Below are 19135 nucleotides of genomic sequence, written 5' to 3'. Positions count from 1 at the left end.
CCATAAAATCCACCTCGTAAATTGGCCGTTTCCATCTGGTTTTTGGCAGGCGTAAGGACACCTGCTCTGCTTTTCCACCCCCAGTGCCCAGAGCAAAGCACACCAAACCTCATCCTCCCTGCGGAGATGGGCACAAGCGTTTCATAAAGGCTAACTGGGGAAAAATGAAACCTACTGGGCTGTGGCCCATCATCCCTGAGAGCAGGTGGCAAAAGCGCTGTGGGAGCACCTACTCCAGAACTCCAGAAAGGAACACATACAGCTACACAGCGGCACGGATGGGCGCAGACCTGTCTGTCACCAACCTCTACAGTTTTTCTCACTCAGTGCTTCCCTCATCTTACAAAAGTGTTTAGGATGCTTTAAGATATATTACTGATCACATATTTAATAATAAACAGTGCAATTAGCCAACATTAGCTATACAGACTTGACCACAGCTGAGACAAGTCATTTAGCACAACACCGTCTTACAAACACTCACCTTTTACAAGTTCATGACTTCTTCTTCCTGCTAGTGGCTCTAAACCAAAGAACAGAATATGGGTTGGGTTGCAAATGAAGACGCAAGAAGTCATGGAATCCCTTCCCCTTCCCCTGCCTCACCGACTGCCCCTCGCAGGCTCTGCCTCCTTCTCCGCAGCCCCCGCACACCCTGGACCCCCCGCGCCGCATGCCTGCAACCCGGCAGGGCAGGATGCAGCTGCGCAGCAGCTCGCCTGGCGAGAGCTGCCGGCACCTACCGTGCTGGAGCTGCCGTGGCTGAGCTTGTCGAAGCGAAACTTCAGGTTTGACCTTGGAGAGTTTCTGTTCTTTATATCTGCTGGACAGAGGGGAAAAGCAAAGAAGAAAAGCAACAATTTGTGAACAAACATATTTGCTGAAGCTGTAGTGCTGACTGCCACTCGCCCAGCCTGACAGCCAGGCACTTCAATAGACTGTCATGAGCGCTACCAATATTTAGTCTATCTTGGCTGAATGTTTGGCAAAATCTGTACATTAAATGTTTTTGATGGAACAAATTGAGGCTTAATTACATTTCACAGTCTTTCTACTGGAAATGCCACTGAAAAGGCTACAAGAAATGACTGATCCGAATAATGTATGGGTGGATTTCCATGTTCTTGGCAGGAAAAATACAAAATAAACACTTTAAACATTAAAAGGGGCTGGTTGAATAGTTCAGAAAATCACTAATGACATAAGGAGGAGGACCTGTGGGGTGCTGAGGTACAAAAAGCCAGCCAGACTGCACTCTGCAGCCCAGCTTTTCCCCCGCATTGTTCCCAGTCACGGAGCTGTTCAGGGTGGATTTGTGCCTCCCCGGCTGTTTCACAAACAGCTCCTAAATTCATAATGTGCGTTTTCGTTTGGATAGTGGTGCCTTACAGCAGGTGCTCTGCTGCACGAGGAAATCAAAGCCACGGTGATCCATGGGCGAGGGGCAAGCGCTGCAGAGATCCCCCAGCCCCACCACGCCATCACCAGTGCCGTCACCGCAGGATGCACCAGCAAAGGGCCATTTCTGCCAGTTTTACCCTGTCGAACTGCACCTCATTTTGCAAATCATCTGACTGAAACGGATGGAGTCGGTGAGTGAGTTAGCAGCAGGGGTAATGGAGCCAAGACCAAGGGAAGCTCCTTGTTTATTAAATAATTTGTGAGTCATGGCTCGGGCCTTGGAGACGGCGCGTTTCCACGACTATTGCACATGCCTGTCAGGGGAGAAGGGAGGAAACAAAGCCACAGCAAAAGCCACCTCTGCGCTCTAATTTAGAAGGGAAACAAATTCCCCATGGAAATACCGAAATAAAGCACACGGGGCCGTCTCTCCAGAACAGCCTCGTCAGGATCGGGATTTCAGGACGAGCAAGAGGTTGCCCCGCATCCCGTGGGATGCCGGTCCCGCCAGGGCGAGCGCGGCCGCTGCTTCGCCCCGTCACCTTCGGCAGCTGCCCGCAGCCCGGGCAAGGCTGGGGAGGGGGCTTCTCCGTCCCAGACCCACAGACCCCATCCTGACCCGCCGCTGCGGGACCCCGGGGGCTGCAGGAGCGAAGGCAGAGCCGGTGCCTCCCCCCAGCCCTCCCGCGACCCACCTGTGGGGCTCCTGCTCATGATCACGGGGGTGGCCGTAGCCCCCACGCTCGGGCTCTCGCTGCCGGGCGAAGCGCTGTAGACAAACACGTCCTGCTTGAACGGCGATGCCGTAGACGGCTGGCTTCCCTGCACGGGGAGAGATTGGGACACGGCTTTCACTTGTGAGCCAGCTTTTCTCCCCGCGCCCTGCTGACGCTGACGCCCCGTTACAGCCCTGCTCGTCAGCGGGAGACCTCAGCCTGACGGAGCAACCGCCCGGCCCCAGTGCGCCGAGCGCTGCCCAGTGCGTGCCGAAGCTCGCTGGGGTGTCCCACCGGGCACCCCGACCCTCCTCCTCCCCGCACCCGGGGACGGGATTAAGTCCCTCGATGCCAGCGGGGAGGAGGCACCTGGCTGGGGGGGCCACGGGGCGCTTCCCCCACACAGAGACCACCCGAGGGTCCGGAGGCAGCGGGAAGCCCAGGGACACGCGGAGCCGCAGGGTCCCGAGCCCGAGCGTGCCGCGGGGTGGGTTCGGTGCCTACCACGCTGTCGTACTCCTCCAGGGTCTCGCTCTCCCCTGCCGTGCTGCTGAAGCTGCTGGTGCTCGAGGAGGAACGGGAGATGTTCGACCTCCCGTTCTCTTTCAGCTTAATGAACGGCCTAGAAAGAGGCAAAACAAAACAAAGGGCACGTGGCTGTCCTTCACAAAGCTTTGTCACTCAGAAAGATGTGTCCCTTGGGCTACGGCAGCGGGGACAGACCCTCCTGTGCACCCCCAGAGCAAAGCTGCTGCCGTAGGGATGAACATAGCGGGGTGCTTCTGTAAGTCACCATTTCCAAAAGCATGGGATAAAGCAGCTGGTGGGTGCCACCAGCAGAAACCCCTGGGTCAGGCTGACTCCCCGGTGGCAGGGAGGGATGGGCACCATGGACCTCCCCAGCTCCCGTGCCGTGAGGGTTTGGGCAACTTCTGTCAAATACTGCTCTTTGCTCTTCCTCTTCTTTTTAAAGATGGCTATTTTCAGACCATAAAGGAGCTGTGCTCATGAATCACCAGAATCTTTTTTTTTCCTCCCTTAATATCAAACTTATTTATAGTAAAACCTGGAGATGGTTTTGTTTGACAAAGTTCCTGATGGTCTGTGAGCTACAGGGTGACTTGAGCTCTGGTTGGAGGAGGATGGGGCTCTTCCTGGCTCACCTGTCTTTGTTGGGGCATATTTCAGGGGAGCTTGGGTTGGACGAGGTTTCAGATTTCATTTCTTGGGAAGAATGTCCCAAATCTGGTGTCTTCTGGGCTCCAGAAACACTGTCGCTGAGGGCACAAAGAGACAGGTTGCATGAGTTATACAAGAGACTTAAAAAGGATGGTCAAATTATATTCCCCAACACCAAATGCTAAACTGTAAGAGTCACAGATGCTCTCTGGATACCACCACTTTGATTTAAAACAGAGGGAAGGGATCCAAGGCACAATTCCTCAAACACGGCAAAAGCAGCTCTCATTGCTGGCTTGTGTGGAAAGGGGAGGCTGCGCCCCAGGCAAGGTCTCCAGCACTCACCAACAGCTTCTCTAATGTTTAACATGCAATAGGGGTTTTTAACAAGGGCGATGTCAAACTTACCACCTTGTCCTGCTCTCCGCCTGGCTCTCAGAGCCCGTGTGCAGGCGAGGGAACAGCCCTGAACGGCGCTTGATGGGGCTCCTGGACTGGTTCTTGGCAGCAGCTGCTGGTACGGGGGGCTGAAAGCACAGAACAGTCCAGGTTGGAGAGCAAAGCTCCTTCCCAGAAGCTCCTAAGACTAAACATCCTACGAGGAACCATGCTGCCCGCAATTCTCAGCCTGTGCATCCCGAAAACACATAATGCCAGAATTTCTTTTGTATCTCCTTTGTACTTTGGGGCTGAAAACCCCCGGAAGCTAATCTTTGGTTCTCCCACAAAACAAGCCCAACTTGAGCATTCATAAAATCATGCTCTGCTCAAGTCTTCTCGCCTTTACACTCGCTGCCTGTGCAGGGGACTGCCAGACTACGTCAGCACACTGCAGTGCCCTGCCAGGCTGGGGAGAGAGGGATGGACAGAGGGACAGCAGGACGGAGGGCACGCAGCCACGCTCACCGAGAAGGTGGTCTTGGTCACCTCGCCGCTGTTGTGCGCGATGCCCCCGCTGAGGCTGCCCGGGATGCCGCCGCCGTGGTGCTTCTTCTGGCTGCCCACCATCGTCTCCATGGAGTGGCTGCGCACCCGGATGGCTCTCTGAGGCCGGAGGGGACAGGGGACAGCAGGTCATCACCACCCTGCGGGGCACCGATCCCAAACCCCCTCCCTCCCCAGCCCCAGGTCTCCCCCAAGCACATCAGAGAGCAACCTGCCTGGTCCTCCCCCCGAGAGCCAGCGCACACCAACAACAATCCGACAGGTAACGGCAGCAGCCTTTGCACCGCACAGCCGGAGGATGAGCCGCCCCTCGGGGAGCCCCACAGCCACAAAATCAGATTTTCCCCCACTGCCCCCCTGACGCTGTGTGCGAGGGCCGAGGACTGCAGCTACAGGACCAGGAGCGGCAGACGTGAGCCCCAGAGCGCTGCCTCCTGCCCGGCCAACCCCCGAAAGCCCCTCAGCAGGAACGGGGACCACAGCTGAGTTGTAAGCCAGTGTCTGGATGCACACACCCGCCCCGCGATTCAAACTGGACTCGGAGAGGACGGGTCCCCGGCGGAGCCTCCTGCCCTGCCTGCACCTCTCCTGTGCGCTGACGGACCTCTCCAACCTGCCCCAAAACATCCCCAGAGCTGGAGGCTTCACAGCCGCTTCACAAAAGTACTTCTGTTCTTCAGGGTGCTTATGCTTGAAAAACACTTTTGGCCTGAACCTCTGCTGCTGCTGGTTTGGCCCATCCATCTCTGTAAGAGACCTGGAGATGAGCTGCACAGCATCATCCCCATGGCAGCCACAGACTATCCCTGCTCCCTTCGGTCTTCATTTCTCCCAACCAAACAGCCCCCTTCCTTCACTCCTCACATGAGCCACGATCCCCCAGGCTCTGGACACGCTTTCCTCTGGACTGCCCTTGCCTGAGCCGCATCACCGAGTCTGGGCGCAGCTTCCAGCCAAGAGCCCACCGTGCTCTGTGCCAGTGCTGCAGCCTGGTGTGGCTTCTCCTGCTGCATCCCCGCTGCTGCATGCAGCAAATCAACGACGACGACTGCCGCTGCACCAAACTCCTGCAATCCAACCGCTCGACCAAAGCGCCTGCGGCCTCCTCCCAGTCCAGGCTGAGGGCTGCGTTTCCCGCACAGCCTTAGGCACCTTGCTCACTCAGCAAACCAAAGCCTGTTCCCAGCTGCCTTGAAACATCCGTGTCCGTTTTGGCACAGGCTGGTTTTTATGGGAGCGAGATGCCCAGTGCCAGGCCTTGTGCCCTTGTTCCCTCCGGCTGCCCCGGAGAGCTGGAGCACCACCGGAGCTCCGCGCACCGAGGGATGCCCACGGCCAGGCGTACCATGCCCGGGCACAGAGAAGAAGCACCGAGTCCAACCCACCTCCGCGGCAGAGCCCAGAGATGTGCCGCGCTGGGTATGGACACGATGGGACTCCCAGCCCCTGCGGAGCTCTCCACGTCCCCTGGGAAAGGACCAACGGCCGGGCTCTGCGGACATCGGCGGCACAAGCGCGGGAACAGGACTGCTGTAACCTGTTTTGACTCAAACTGTTGCAAGCAGAGCTGCGCATACCGGAGGCAGAGACCTTCTGCAGATCTGAACACTCATCTGGGTGCTTAAACAGGACCTGAACTATTTTTAAAGTCTTCTCTCAGTTGTTGTCCCAGGCACTTACAAATATGACCACGAGATCTTTTGAAAGTCTGGCACACGCTATGAAAAGCAGCAGTGAAATGCACAAGTTAAAAAAAAAATCTACACCCATATTTCAATTATTGTAGTCACCATAGTAACAGGAGCCCAAACTGGACTGTGATGCCAGTGTGCCAATTAAAGGAAAGTTTCTCTTCGCAGCTATTCCCTTTGAATTGCTGCTGCGCTATCCACTGCGCCATGGCTACCTCTCCTCCAGCCCCTTGAATCCCAGCTGAAGGTAAAGAGATTTTGGAGGAAACAAGCCATCAAGGGCGAGATTTCTGGAGATGCCCGGCACTGTATCCACGGTGCACAAGCACCAGTTTGCTGCCGGCTCCAGGGGTTACTGAGCTGCAGGCGGACCTGCACCAGGGTAAGTGGGAGCCACAGCCCTGAGCTCTCACCGAGACCCAGCCCGTGCCGGGGACCACGGCCACCCCGACAGCCCCGCGCTGTCCCCTCCTGCCCATGCAGTAACAAACACCAAGCAAGAGTCCGTCAGACCTGATTTATTAGGGTCAGCAATTCATACAAAATTTGACAGTGTTTGCAGATAAAAGTAACCGGTTGCTTGCTTTGCTGCCAGCAGCTCTGGCGGCCGCTCGTGCCGTGCAGGCAGGAAGGTTTCTGCCCGGGGCTGCCGAGGCCGCGGAGCTCTGTGGGGCACCCCGACGCCCCTTCCCGGGGTGGGGGGGCTGGCCAGCGGCTTCTCTTCCCGCAGCAGGGAGGCGAAGGCAGCCGTCTCGCCTGCTCAGAGCCCAGCAGAAACAAGCTCCGCTTTCCTCTGAGCAGCCGGTCAAAAAGAAACCGTGGGGATCAGGTCTCACCCCCTCCCAGCGCTCTTATTTACCGTCTCTCCTCTCCCCCGTTCACTCTGACAGCGCGCGGTGGAGGACATAAGCTAGCAGGCAGCCCAGCAGCGCGGTCCCGAGGCGGCTGGGCAAACGCAGCCCAGCCCGGACTACGGAACTCACCGCCTGCCCCGGCACACCCTGCAATGCCAAGAAAGCGAAGTCCACTTTCTCGTACGCAAAAAGCATGCAAAAAAATGATTATTTAACGCCAACGCCTCAGACCCTGAAGCGAACACTGCGACGTGACCGCCCAGCATCTCCATTTCTACGACGTATCTCATACCTAAACAGGACACACCTGAGCCTCCACCCACTCCCACAGCGGGGGCCAGGGAGCTGCTCACCCCTCCCCTGGAGCCGTTGGGTGCAGGATGAGGTGACTCATCTCCTACCAGCGCCTGTTTCTCTGTACGACAGAGAAAACTGTGCCTATAAGGTAACTGCAGGAGTTGTCTCCGTACAGCCCCAGCCGGGGCAGCTCCTCCGCCCGGGACGGTGACGGCCACCCCCCACCAGCACCCCTCCCCGCTGCAGATGCAGCTAAAACGGCCTCTGCCAGGCAGAGCCGACACACCAGGAGCTGGATGGGGAGAAGCGTCGGAGAGCTGCACGGGCAGAAGCACGGCCACAGGCGTCACCCACGGCAGGGACGCGGTGCCCTGGCTGGGGGGCTCTGCTGAACACCCACCCGTGAGCGCAGCCCAGATTTACACGTGCCAGCCCTTCCCACCGCTGTCGCAGGGGAGCCTCACCCCAGACTTCTGGCAACAGCTCATCCCCTGAGACTCAAGAGCTGCCCCTCCATTTCGAGGAACGTCCCCCGCCGCCCAGCTGGTCGCTGTCCCTACCTCCAATGGTGGCTCAGTTTCATCCACATCATTTTATCTCATTTCTTTTTCTCCTCCCCCCGTTTCTCCCAACCTGCTCTCCCTTCTCTCCCCTTACACCCCCAATAACCCCTCCCAGCGCACACTCGGCACCATTTCCCCTCTCCGCACCCAGCACCTCTCGTTGTGTGTCCCGTTTAACACCACGACAACCACCTCCTGCCCATTTGCTGTGGCACCCACCCCTGGGCGTCCTCCCCCCCCCCAGCCCGAGCCCCGTCCTGCAGCCGGGTTGGCACAGCGGGGACAGCCAGCACCCCGGGCACACGAGCAGGACTTGCCTCGCAGCAGCGAAGCCCGACTGCAGGCACAGCCCGCGCTGGGGTGCTGGCCCTGGACCGAGACCCCTCCGGAGACACGGCGAATGCCAGAGCATGCTGGCGGGAGAGGAGGTGCTCAGGGGCTCTGGAGAGGTCACCCCGATGGTGGCACTGACCGACAACGCAGTCTGCGCCTGCTCCCACTGGGACCAGCTCGGGGATTCGCTGGCTGAGTGGGGCGGTGGTGGCAGTGAGCTCCCACCTCCTCCCGCCGCTCTGCTCTCAGGGGACATCTCTCGTCCCCCAACGCCGCTCATCCGCACCTTCCACTAAAACGTGCTTTGCCAGCCCCGGGTGCATTTTAACTCCGCTTTTGGCAAGGCACAGGGCTTTACCTTGAAAGACTCCAGAAAGCCTCCGTGACCCCCGTTCTCCAGCTTGTCCTCCTCCGGCCCCAGCCCCAGCATGGTCTGCGTGTGCCCGTGGAGCTCGTCGTGAAGGTTGTCCAACAAGGCAGCCCGTGTCCGGTCCTGGGGGAGCGAGAAGGGGCTCAGCCGGGGGTGCCGAGGGAGGGGGCAGCGGCACCGACCCGTGGGACCCCGCGGCCATCAAGTGAGCTGAGACACATGCACACTCCAGTCGCTCGTCCCTGCAGGCGCTGACCCAGCTCAGCCCAGGGAAACGCGGCTTCGAGGAGGAACGCCGACAGCCTCCCTGCGCCCGCCGCCGCGCTGGGCAGGGGCGGGTGGGCGACGTTACCTCCAGCTTCGCAAACTTGTCGGACTTGCAGCAGGCGTTCTCGGCGTTGATGAGCTTGGTCAGCAGGAACTCCCGGAACTCGGGGCTCTGGTGGGGAGAGAGCCACGGTGGAAAACACCCACTGTCGTAAGACTATGCGTGTCTCTGGTACCGGAGCTGTACCGACCCAAAAACCGAGCTCACAGCACCCTGCAGCCCCCTCCAGATGTGGGAGCATTGGTGGACAACCCCAGATGGGCTCGGGGTGCCCTCCTGCACTGGCCGTCGCCCCCACACTGACACAGGTGCCCCGGCAGCAGAGCCGCAGCTGCCGCCTTGCACGGGTTATGCCGTGTGATGGTGCACGGCCTCCCGCCCTACCATAAACCCCACGGGCCTCACTAGAAATCAAAATAAATCCATATAAATTCCAGAAGTCACGTTTTCCCTAAGCAGGTGAGCTTGGAAACATCTCGGGCATACGCATATATTTTTTTTATGGCTTGGAACATGCTTCCCATCTCAGCTCTTACCTTCTGGAATACTGGCGGGCTCGGAAGGGGCGGCCCGAAGGAGGGGACGTCTTCCCGGGCCGTGACCGACACCTGCGGAGCCAAGAGAAACGTTATTCCTGTGGGTGCAGCAGGGCAGGGCATCACCCAGCACAGGGATGTCCATCTCCTGGAGGGTGGCTAGCGTGGGGCTGGCAATGCTCTCCCCAGCCCAGCCCAGCCCAGATGCACCAGTGCCTGAGAGCCAAGGGGCACCCCACAGCCCACGCCCTGCCAGATAGACCGCTCCTCCCCAGCCTTCATCCGTCATCGCTCCTGCTTTCATGAGAGAGTTAACCATGCACACTTTTTACATTTACTTCCTATGAATTCTGTTTCCATTTGTGGCTCTGGTTCTCTTACTAGAAAACAGAGAGGTAACAGGGTTTATGCTACCTACACTTGAGTGATGTGTTAGATGGGTATGAGCTGTTTGGAGGCTTATTCAAATACTGAGTTGCATCAAAAGTCTTTAGCAAATGAGCATGCTATTATACGTGCACATATTTTATACACATATGTATGTAAACACATTACGTGATAGCGCATACATAAATATACGTGTGTGTGTGTGTGTGTGTGTGTATATGTATGTTTAATACACACATACATATGTCAGCTAGGTATAATACTGGTTCTATCACTGAGCACACGGGCAGGGCAGCCGCTGGGCGGCTGCCTCCAGACCTCGGCGTGAGATGCAGAAGCAAAAATGGGCACGTGCAAGTCACGATTCCCCTCACCTTGTATGTTGTGTTATCTGCCTCGGGGTTTTCCACCTGCACGACAATGTAGGCGTGCAAGAAGTTGGAGGCGATCATGTCTGGGACAAAAGGCGTGTTCTCTTCTTGGAAGATAATTGCCACAATGTCGTTGCCAATGTGCCTCTTCCTCTGGAGCTAAGCAGAAAGGGAAAACATCTGGTCGGTAAAGCCAGGCGGTTCTGCTCCCTCTGGAGCAAACACCAGCTCCGGGCGCGCAGGCTGCCGCGCACCGGGGAGCCCACCCGGCTGCTGCCCGCGCTGCCGCCCACCAGCCGAGGATGCCGCGGCGCTGGGGCTCGGCGGCTGGCGGCACTGGGCAGACCAGCGCCAGCGCAACCCGGCTCAGACGCTTCGGTGCGAGGAAGCTCATCTCTCTTACTTGTTGTGTGTCTCCTTCGGTAAAAGGCAGCTTTGTAGAGACGTGAAACATTATCTCCCTGTCCCTGAACACCGTGTACACAGACTCTGCTCCCGTCTGCCCGTGGCTGACATCCAGACCTCCTCGAAAACTGGAGACGAAGGGAAAGGCAGGGAGAAATGAAGAAATATTAATTGAAAGCTTAGCAGAGACCGCCGGCGGCTGTCAGGGGACAGGGTGATAGAACAAACCAGCTCATTTATCTTTATCTAGTAGCGAGCAAATGGGAAAGAACAAACCGTGCGTCATGTATTGTAACCAAGCATCACCATCACCCGTCTGAAATTCAGGGTGTGCGGCAGAGCGGTGCTGGCTGGTCGGGGCTGACCGCAGCCGTGGGTGCCAGTCACGGGACCAGCAGCCCCAAGTGCTGCTGCGGTGGGCTGCCCGCGCCTGCCAGCCCGCAGCCCTCGCCGGCAGCGGGGGGTCTCTGCCCCCACCGTGGCTGCTGCAGCGACTGCCCTGGAGGAACGCCGCGGCTGAGCCCGCGGCACCGGATAGGGCGAGTTTCCAAACAAAGTTCCTTTCGTCTATGGCTGAATATAGCCAGATTTTCTCACAACCTCAAAACTGCAGGAAAGGAAGTTTTTCTCTCTTGGCAGCTCCAAATTTTTTTCGGAAAACTCCCCCGGCTTTGAAAAACAAGCCAAAGCTATATTCGCTTCTGCTCTGTACATCCCGCTCATGAGTGAGATGACTTCTGTTCTCACATGGTAGATATTTTTACACATGACATGGTCTCTTGTTAAATGTATTTGTAAAATCATTCTTTTTAACTTACCCTTTGAAGTCCTGGAGTGTTATGGTGTCTCCCAGAAAACTTAGGAAGTTCTTGAAGGCAGCGCTCTCTTCATTATTGCCAAACAACTCCTCCTCTTGGGTCTACAAAACACAGGGCGCATCTTTTGAGAGCCCCAGCCCTGCCTGTTTGCAGCAGACGCCGGCTCCCGGGGGAAGGAGGAGGGTCTGGCCACAGCTCTGCCACCGCGGCGTTGGTCTGATGGAGGAGCCACAGGGGCCTCTGTGCTGCCTGAGCCGAGCGTGACCAAAGCCACCATCCCCAGTGGCTGCCACGCGCGAAGACAGCCCTGCGCCCCTGGGGACCTCCTGGTGCTGCTCCTGTCGGGCTGCGGGTGGTTCGGACACGACGACCACGGACACCACTAAGGTGAAAGGTCCCTTCGAAACGCGCCTTCTTGCGTGTCACTCTGCTCCGAGCATCTTCTTAAAATCAAACCTTGCTATCAGCAAAAGTGCCACAGCAACAGAGACAGGAACCCGTCCCACCCTGGCTCTGATGGTGATTTCTGCTCAGGCCACCTCTCCCTGCCTGCCCGTCTCCTGCCACCTCCTGCCCCATCCATGGGGTCCCCGGGGACACGACCAGCACCTCGTCCCGGGGTGCCTCCGCTCCCCAGCTGGCACCCGAAGGCAATGCTGCTGAGAGCGACTTCCGACCAACAGCAAGGACCTTACGATAACGTTTAGGAAATACCAAAACTCAAATGGATTCTACATTGGAAAACCCAAGTCTTCATCGTCCCTTGCGTGCTATATTTCAAAACAATGAGACCTTAATTATCATCTTGCATGAATTACTCAATCCAAAATAAAACGCAATATGTAGAGATAATTAGAGTGCCTGTCAGAATAATCTCTGGTGAGTTATAAGACTCAGCTGCCTCTGCACTCCCCATCCGGAGTCCCTCGGCTAATAGCATTTTCAGCAAACACATGTCTTCATAGCCCACAGTCCTCCCAGACAACTGTAACTGTTTCACTGTCTAAACATATATCTGATTAAAATACCACGCCTGCTAAAATCCATTTTCACATCCACTTTTCCCTACAGCAGCTTGTGGGCTGAATTTTTTCAGTCACATCATTTTTTAATGAGTCGGGGAAACATCCGAGCAATGAGAAATGCATTATTAGTGAGGACACCCAGTAACACAACGTGTTGCACGTGACAGAATTAACTGCAGGCCTGAATTTGCACTTGTGAAACACAGACGTCTGGCAAGCAGGGATACGCTCCGCAAGAACGGCACGGGGACTACCCACCTGCCTGAACTTCTGATAGATCACACCAAACTTGAACGTGTTGTTGACCTCATGTTCATCATAAGACACTATCATCTGGGATGCCTGCAGTAAAACAAAATACGAATTATTTCATTTGGTAGTTCAAAACCTGATGTCCGGCAGAGCAAACCCTGCTCGGCACGCGCGGCTGGCCAGGCTCACAGCTCCGCTCGGCACGCTCGCCATCGCCCACCGGCCGCGGTACGGCTCCTCGTGGCGGGCAGTGGGATAGCCCACCGGAGCTGCAGTGGGGTACGGCAGCAGCGCCCGAGGGAGTGGAGGGGGGGCAGAAGCCAAATTTCCACATAATTAGGCCAAAAGATTTCAACAGTGGCCCCGGTTTCGGTTATCAGCATCCCTGCAGCCTCCACCGCCGACAGACTGCCTGGATGCCTGCGGGCTTCGGGTGGGCACGAGCTGTGGCCCCAGCGCCCAGGCATGGCAGCGGGGGCACAGGGAGCCCTGACCTCTCGCAGGTTTTCTGGGGGAGTTTGGGGCCCTTTGGGCGCAAATAATGGCAGTTCCCGCAGTGCTCCAGCACCGCAGTCCCAGCCTCGCTCTGTGGGGACCGAGTCAGAGACGTCCATCTTCCCCGACTGGGCATCGGCTGTTCTCAAACTTCCAGATAATGGTTTGATAGCAACATCAATAATGACAATGGATGAACAAAATCAGTTTGACCTTGGCTACATCAAAGGGTGATGAAACTGCCTTATAACTTACTGCTGTGCCTGCCACAGAAAAGGTCTTCAACATAAAAGGTACTTGAAAATGATGGATGTGCTTTGTACCTTCCCGGGAGCAGGTCTCTATGGCAGCACAAGAGCACACACAAGAAGGAGCGATCCCAGAACAGGTGAGTCTGTCCGGGTACGTCACCAGTGGGGACTGCCACCTGGATAAAAAACCCCGGCCCCCGCAGTGACCCACCCACCTCTACATCTATTCCTGCAGGGCTTCTCGAGCACAGACTCAACCCGTCTCACCGGGTTTCAAGCAAACCTTAAGGCACCAAACCAAGATCCAGGTTGGTTTTACACCCCACAGACAGTCACCTTTCCCTCCTTCCCCATGATCCAAGGGCAGATTAATACCAAAGTGCCATCGATCCTTGGTGGCCAGTTGACAGAACAAGACGGTGGCAGGCTCATGCCATCAGATGGCCGTTAGCTAACCTGCTGCCCAGACGCACGCGTGGCCCACCACCGCTGCACCGCTCACATCCCCTTTGCAGCTCTAGAGAGCTAGAAAGATGCAGTACAAATATCCATGCTCTCTATCAAAGTAGCTGGTGGATCTTGGGGAAAAGGAGAGAGTTAACTCTTATCTGACCTTCTCTGCTGACTACATGACCGACTTGGGGTAAGTTACCTCACCTTGGGGTACAGAACCGGGTTAAACTTCAGCCCGGAGGCGTCATCGCAGAAGGCCTGCGGGCAAGGGGAAAGAGCAGTCAGTGCCGGGTCTCTGGGTGCGCAGGACAGACACCCCTGTCCTCCCAAAACTCCATGGCAAGGCTGTGAATGTCTTATAAATGAACTAAACCCAGACTCCGATTGCAGGAGCTCCCCTCTTCACATCCTCTCATTGGGATGCCCTGTGGCCTGGCTGGTACCAAACTGAGGATGCAGGAAGACAAGTCCCTGGTCTCTCCATGGGTCAAAGGTGCTGCCATGTCCTCACCTCTTCCCCCAGATATCCATCAGTGACCTGCCCAGAATCAGCAGGAAACCAACAGCAGGGCCAGCGCTTACCACCACCCAACAAGCGCCCTTGGACCCGAGAGCCCAGGCACCGCTGCCCAATGCCGCTCAACGCTGCCCAATGCCACCCAACCCTGCCCAACACTGCCCAACATTGCCCAAGGTGCCAGGCACAGCAGCGCGGGTTTTGCGGCAGGTATCCCCAGCCCAGCCCGCAATTTTACCTTTGCAATCTGGGGGATACTAGGGAGCTTGCTAAATCCTGCCAGGGGGATCCTTTCATGCAGCGTCTTCACTTTGGACCTAGCAAAGAAAAAGAAACGAGCAGACATCAGGCAGTGTCTGAGGCAAAGAGACGCCGGCTGCAGCCCCCCGCTCACCAGCCCTGTGGCATGCATGCAGGGCTACTCCGCTGGCTGTTGGGAAACGATGTTCTGCAGAATTTCTTGGGCCTGGTTAGTAAGCAAAAGCTCAATTTTTCTTCTCATCTCTGCAGCTCTTAAAATATTCATAGTCTGGAGGGAAATGACATGATGGTTCAGACGCACTGGGTCTTGTCAGCTTACAGAGGGATGGCGATAGATGTGATTGGTACTATCCCGTGTCACTGAGAGGTTTACACTCAGTTTCAGCGGGTTTAGCAACAGATCAAAGTCTCATGTTCATTATCGGGGGTCAGGCAGTCCCAGCGCAGATACAGTAAAAGGATGATGCTGCTGCTCCCCATTCCACCCCAAGCCCCTCCATGTGCGACAGCCAGCGTGCTGCCACCCCGGCTCTAACATTTACTATGGAAAAAAACAAGGGACTCCTAAAGAGAAAATATTTTGTTAAACAAAGCTTTTTTTTCCATACCTGAGTATAATCCTTAAATATTCAGTGCCATCTGCCTCCTCACACTTAATAGAAAGGATCAGATTCCCAAGGCTGCTGGCTGTACAATAAAAATTTAAGTGATCCTAAAAATAGAAAACAGTGCGTTAGGGGAGGCAGCTTGCTGATGGCAAGGACGCTGCCCCGCGTCCCGGCCGGACCAGAGGACTCGCCTGCCATCCCGACACCCTCCCGCCCTCGGGCACGCACGCTCGCACCCCTCCTCACGGGGACCAGGGCTTTAATCCCTCTGCCCATGGACTTTAGCACTCTGCTCTCCGCTTCGTGCAGAGGGAGAAAGAGGATTACGAGACTGTGAGCAAGAGGGCAGGCAGGTGGCTGCCGCGCCGGGTCCCCCGAGTCCGGCCGAGCCCCAGGTCCCCGCAGACGGGGCAGGCTCAGAGCCGGCATGCCCACCCGCTGTCCTGGGGGGGCCCTGCCGGCTGCGGGGGCCGGGGCAGAGGCTGCGTGCGTGGCCATCACTGCCACGGCCGGTAACCCGCCAGTCCCCTCCTCTCCTTGCAAAGAGGGAAGTTGCAAAATTTGCCCATTTTGCTCACAGTTTTAGAATTTCTTTTTTTTTTCTTGTTGGGGGGGGTATGCAATTTTCAGCTGACCAATTGCCCCCTGCGGCAGGGGCACCCACCTTCCCCAGGAAATGCTTCCTGTAGGCTCTGGCCTCTCCTTTGCACTCCAGCTTGTAGCCGTAGGTGCTGGGGCTGAGGTTCTCCTCCTCCTCCTCGCAGATGCTGCTCTCGGACGAGGTGGGCGTGCCGAGGTTTTCCGGGTCTTCGATCCAGTATCCCCCGAACTGGGGCAGGATGATCAGCGGGTACGGGCTGCCCTTCTCTAGGATCTGCAGACATGGGCCCATGAGGGGTCGGGCAGGACCGGGGTGCGGATGTGGGGTGCAGGGGCTCATCGCCCCGTGTCCTGCCCACCCCCCCGCTGCCCCCTCCCGCAGCAGCCCCAAGCCCCGGCACAGCGGGGGACAAATCCAGCCCCTCTCCGAAACCTCTTCTCTCTCTCCTAGAAGAGGGCACGTGCTACCGAGGAAAAGCAGCAACCGCAAAGGTGGGGACGGGGAGCATGCTTTGCGCAGCTCCTCTCGGAAACAGGATCTCCACCAACTCCCCTGTTATTGGCAATTTTGGAGAGGCATTGGCCTGAAGGCGTTCAGGGTGGTTCAGGGCACCCACCTCATCGATGCTGGGGTACGGGATGTAGTCTTCCTGAAAAAGGAATCGAAACAGCACGTATGAGACTCTGTTCCCCACCAGCCGTCCGTCCCTTAGGACCACAGCCTTGCACATCCAACGTGGGGAGCGCACCCGGCCGCCCGCTGCACTGGTCCCTCCTGTCCTAACGCCCTGCACCGAGTGCCAGGCGGTAACAGAGAGCAATGCTGCCAGGTGAGGTCACCATGGGATGCGCATGAGCCTCGGGAGCAGCGTCACCGCACTGCCCAGGGATGCCTCCCCGCTCGGGGTCTGCAGGAAAGCACTGCAGCAGGGTAAATCCTTTTCCAAAGGGGTCTCCGTTATCGGTGTAAGCTTCTCAGCTCTGCGGCAGAACCCAACCATTTTACACAGCTCACTGCTGAAATACACAGGTTTGGACATAAAGCTGGATTAGGGATTTACAGGCACCACTCTCTCATCTTTGCAATTCAATCAGTGCCTTTTTTTTTAGGCAACATTTAAATCCTTTTTAGTCCTTTGAGTGACTGTCTTTGACTATACACATTAAAGCCCTGAGATAAGGCGGGGGTATGACTTGAAAAGATCCACACAAGAAACAAAATTCAACCAACCTTATGTTTTTGGCTTCCAGTTCTCTGTTCCTCAAGTTTTGGTGCCTGTTTGGAACAAAACGAATAAATTAAATTATTAAGATGTTTTCAACAACACAGATGAAACCACAAGAGTATTTTGCTACACGGAAATCACTCTGACATGAGTGGCATGAAAGGAGGGGGATTCTACCCAGGACGAGCAAGGCAGAGCTGCCAGCATGCCAGGACAGACCCCGTCGTAACACAGCAAAAATGGGTGACGGGGATGTGGTAAGACAAGACCTGGGACACAGCAACACCACACTGAAAACGTCTAAATGTGAGGCAGGTTTCCCAGGTGCCGGCACAGCACCAAACACAAATGCCCCGTATCCCACTCCAGCTTCACCTTAATTCCTCCGGGATGGGCTCCTAAAGGAAATCCCTGCGCTGCCTTCCAGCCGTGACGCGTGGCAGGGCGATGGCCCCGACTGCCTCACAGTGCCTGTCCCAGGCAGGAGCGCGGGGACGGCAAACCCTGCTAGCGCTCGCCTGTGCCGCGCTGGGGGAGCACCGAGCATCCTGGCATCGGGGCTGAGTGCCACCTGCCCGCGCCCCTCCCGTGGGGACAAGGCACATGCCAGGGGACACCCTGGTCCCCTGACCCTCCTCCTTGGGCAGATCCTGGTGTGTTTTAGTGTGGGACGAGAGAACGCCTTGCCCTGACCCGAGGGGTACCGAGACAGTGCTTGACCCAGCCGTGCTCTGTACCAGAGCCTGCCGTCTGCAAAGACAGGCAGCGGCGTCCTGACTTTACCAGGGAGCAATGGGACCGCGTCTTAGAGTGTGTGGCCCTGCCTGGCGACACACAGGCCAAGACCTAAACCTTCTTCTGCAAAACTGCTCGGGGAGATGCAGAACAACCTCGGAGGAAGACGCTGCTGACACCACTGCTTTCCCCCCACGCACTGGGGCATTTCTGCACAGCTCTCTTCTGCACGGTTTGAGCTGGGAAGCGCCTGCCGTGCCCCCTTTCAGCCCGGCTCACACAGCGCTGGCGACTTCAGCAACAATTCAAACCACGTTACGATCGTACAAGTCCTCCCAGCACATTAAATGTACGAGGTGCTGTGGGATCTGCATCCTTGCAGCCTCTGCCGGGTGGGGAAAGTCCCGCGTTACTGGCACGCACGCTGCTGCTCACCTGCATTTTTTCCAGCATTTCGAAGAATTCTGCAGACTGAAAAAGAAAAGAAGGAAACCTCCTGTTCAATTAAAGCAGACATGAGGCAAGCCAGCCCAAGCCAAACCGAGGCAGGGACACCGGACCCCCCACCTCATACCAGGCACTCTGGCTCTGGCCCTCAACAGGAACGGCAATAAGGGACTCTGTCCATAACCGATGGCATCTGCCTTCAACACACCCCGTCCAGCCCCACCGCCGGGCAGGGACAGAGCCCCGCAGCCGCCCCGGCTTCCCGGGAGCAGTGGCCATCCCACAACAAGTGCCCCCGCTGCAGCCGCAGGCAGCGCACGGAGCAGCGACCGGCAGCAGCTCCCCGCCTCCCTAACTACTCCTGCTCTGCATTTCATTTCCAAAAAAGCCTGAGAAGACGGGCCGAGCGATGCTGCGGCGCTTGTCGCACTCCCTGCTCGCGAGCGGGCGGCTGCCAGCCACGGGAGCTGCCGTCCAGCCTGACTCGGAGCTCGGGCTTCACTACTGCAGTTCGCCATCCCCAGTAACACTCAGCCCCAACAACTTCCCAGCCCGCTCTGTGTACGGTTTGATAATAGTTCTTTAGTCACTTCTTTTTCTAATCACAACAGTGTTGGCACCATCGGCTGGGCAATCTCTTTGGGTTCCTTTTGTTCCCTGGGTGTTTTCTCAGGTCTCTGAGGTCCACGTTTCCCGGCTCTCTGCAGCAGTGACGTGGGCTAGAGATGCCAAAGGGAGAGCGGAGCTGCTGGTACAATCCTGCCCCATGGGACAGGGGACAGCCCGGCAGGAGGAAGGGAAGGAGAGCACCCGCCGCGGCCATGCTCCGCTGCTCCGCAACGTGCTGCTCGCTTCTGCACTGCGGGCGCTGGATCTCGGGGATCAGGCGGGGAGAAAACCCAGACGGCTGCCAAGCGCCGCAGGGCGCCCGGCAGGGCCGTAGGCAGGGGTTTTGCTGAGGACATGGGGCAGAGCCGGTCCCACCGCGGGCAGAGGGACGGGGTGCGTGTGTTCTGGCCCCCGCGGCCCTCCTGCTGCTTTGCAGGCCCCCGGCAGGCGGGGGTCTGTGCA

General features: G+C 57.2%; 1 protein-coding gene across 13 annotated transcripts in view; it reads right to left on the bottom strand.

Annotated features, from left to right (window-relative positions):
* Positions 1 to 19135, bottom strand: part of RAP1GAP2 (RAP1 GTPase activating protein 2) — an 82532-nt gene that overhangs the window by 4600 nt on the left and 58797 nt on the right. For 9 of the 13 annotated variants that reach the window (XM_030029350.2, XM_030029352.2, XM_030029358.2 and 6 more), the window contains 21 exons: positions 18053 to 18088; positions 16888 to 16932; positions 16274 to 16306; positions 15721 to 15930; positions 15057 to 15160; positions 14426 to 14504; positions 13875 to 13928; positions 12478 to 12561; positions 11195 to 11295; positions 10375 to 10504; positions 9975 to 10130; positions 9214 to 9285; positions 8702 to 8788; positions 8338 to 8472; positions 4203 to 4340; positions 3705 to 3823; positions 3281 to 3394; positions 2622 to 2739; positions 2097 to 2223; positions 744 to 823; positions 485 to 523 (listed from right to left, as the gene is read on the bottom strand). In XM_030029350.2, coding sequence (XP_029885210.1) covers positions 515 to 523; positions 744 to 823; positions 2097 to 2223; positions 2622 to 2739; positions 3281 to 3394; positions 3705 to 3823; positions 4203 to 4340; positions 8338 to 8472; positions 8702 to 8788; positions 9214 to 9285; positions 9975 to 10130; positions 10375 to 10504; positions 11195 to 11295; positions 12478 to 12561; positions 13875 to 13928; positions 14426 to 14504; positions 15057 to 15160; positions 15721 to 15930; positions 16274 to 16306; positions 16888 to 16932; positions 18053 to 18088 — 2031 coding nt within the window. In that variant the 3' untranslated portion in view covers positions 485 to 514. The remainder of the gene's footprint in view (positions 1 to 484; positions 524 to 743; positions 824 to 2096; positions 2224 to 2621; positions 2740 to 3280; positions 3395 to 3704; positions 3824 to 4202; positions 4341 to 8337; positions 8473 to 8701; positions 8789 to 9213; positions 9286 to 9974; positions 10131 to 10374; positions 10505 to 11194; positions 11296 to 12477; positions 12562 to 13874; positions 13929 to 14425; positions 14505 to 15056; positions 15161 to 15720; positions 15931 to 16273; positions 16307 to 16887; positions 16933 to 18052; positions 18089 to 19135) is intronic. The other 4 variants (XM_030029351.2, XM_030029355.2, XM_030029353.2 and 1 more) reach the window with 2 other exon arrangements.

The sequence above is a fragment of the Aquila chrysaetos genome, chromosome 10 (genome assembly GCF_900496995.4).
Source record: "Aquila chrysaetos chrysaetos chromosome 10, bAquChr1.4, whole genome shotgun sequence".
Taxonomy (NCBI): domain Eukaryota; kingdom Metazoa; phylum Chordata; class Aves; order Accipitriformes; family Accipitridae; genus Aquila; species Aquila chrysaetos.
This window is presented reverse-complemented; position numbering and strand designations above follow the sequence as displayed.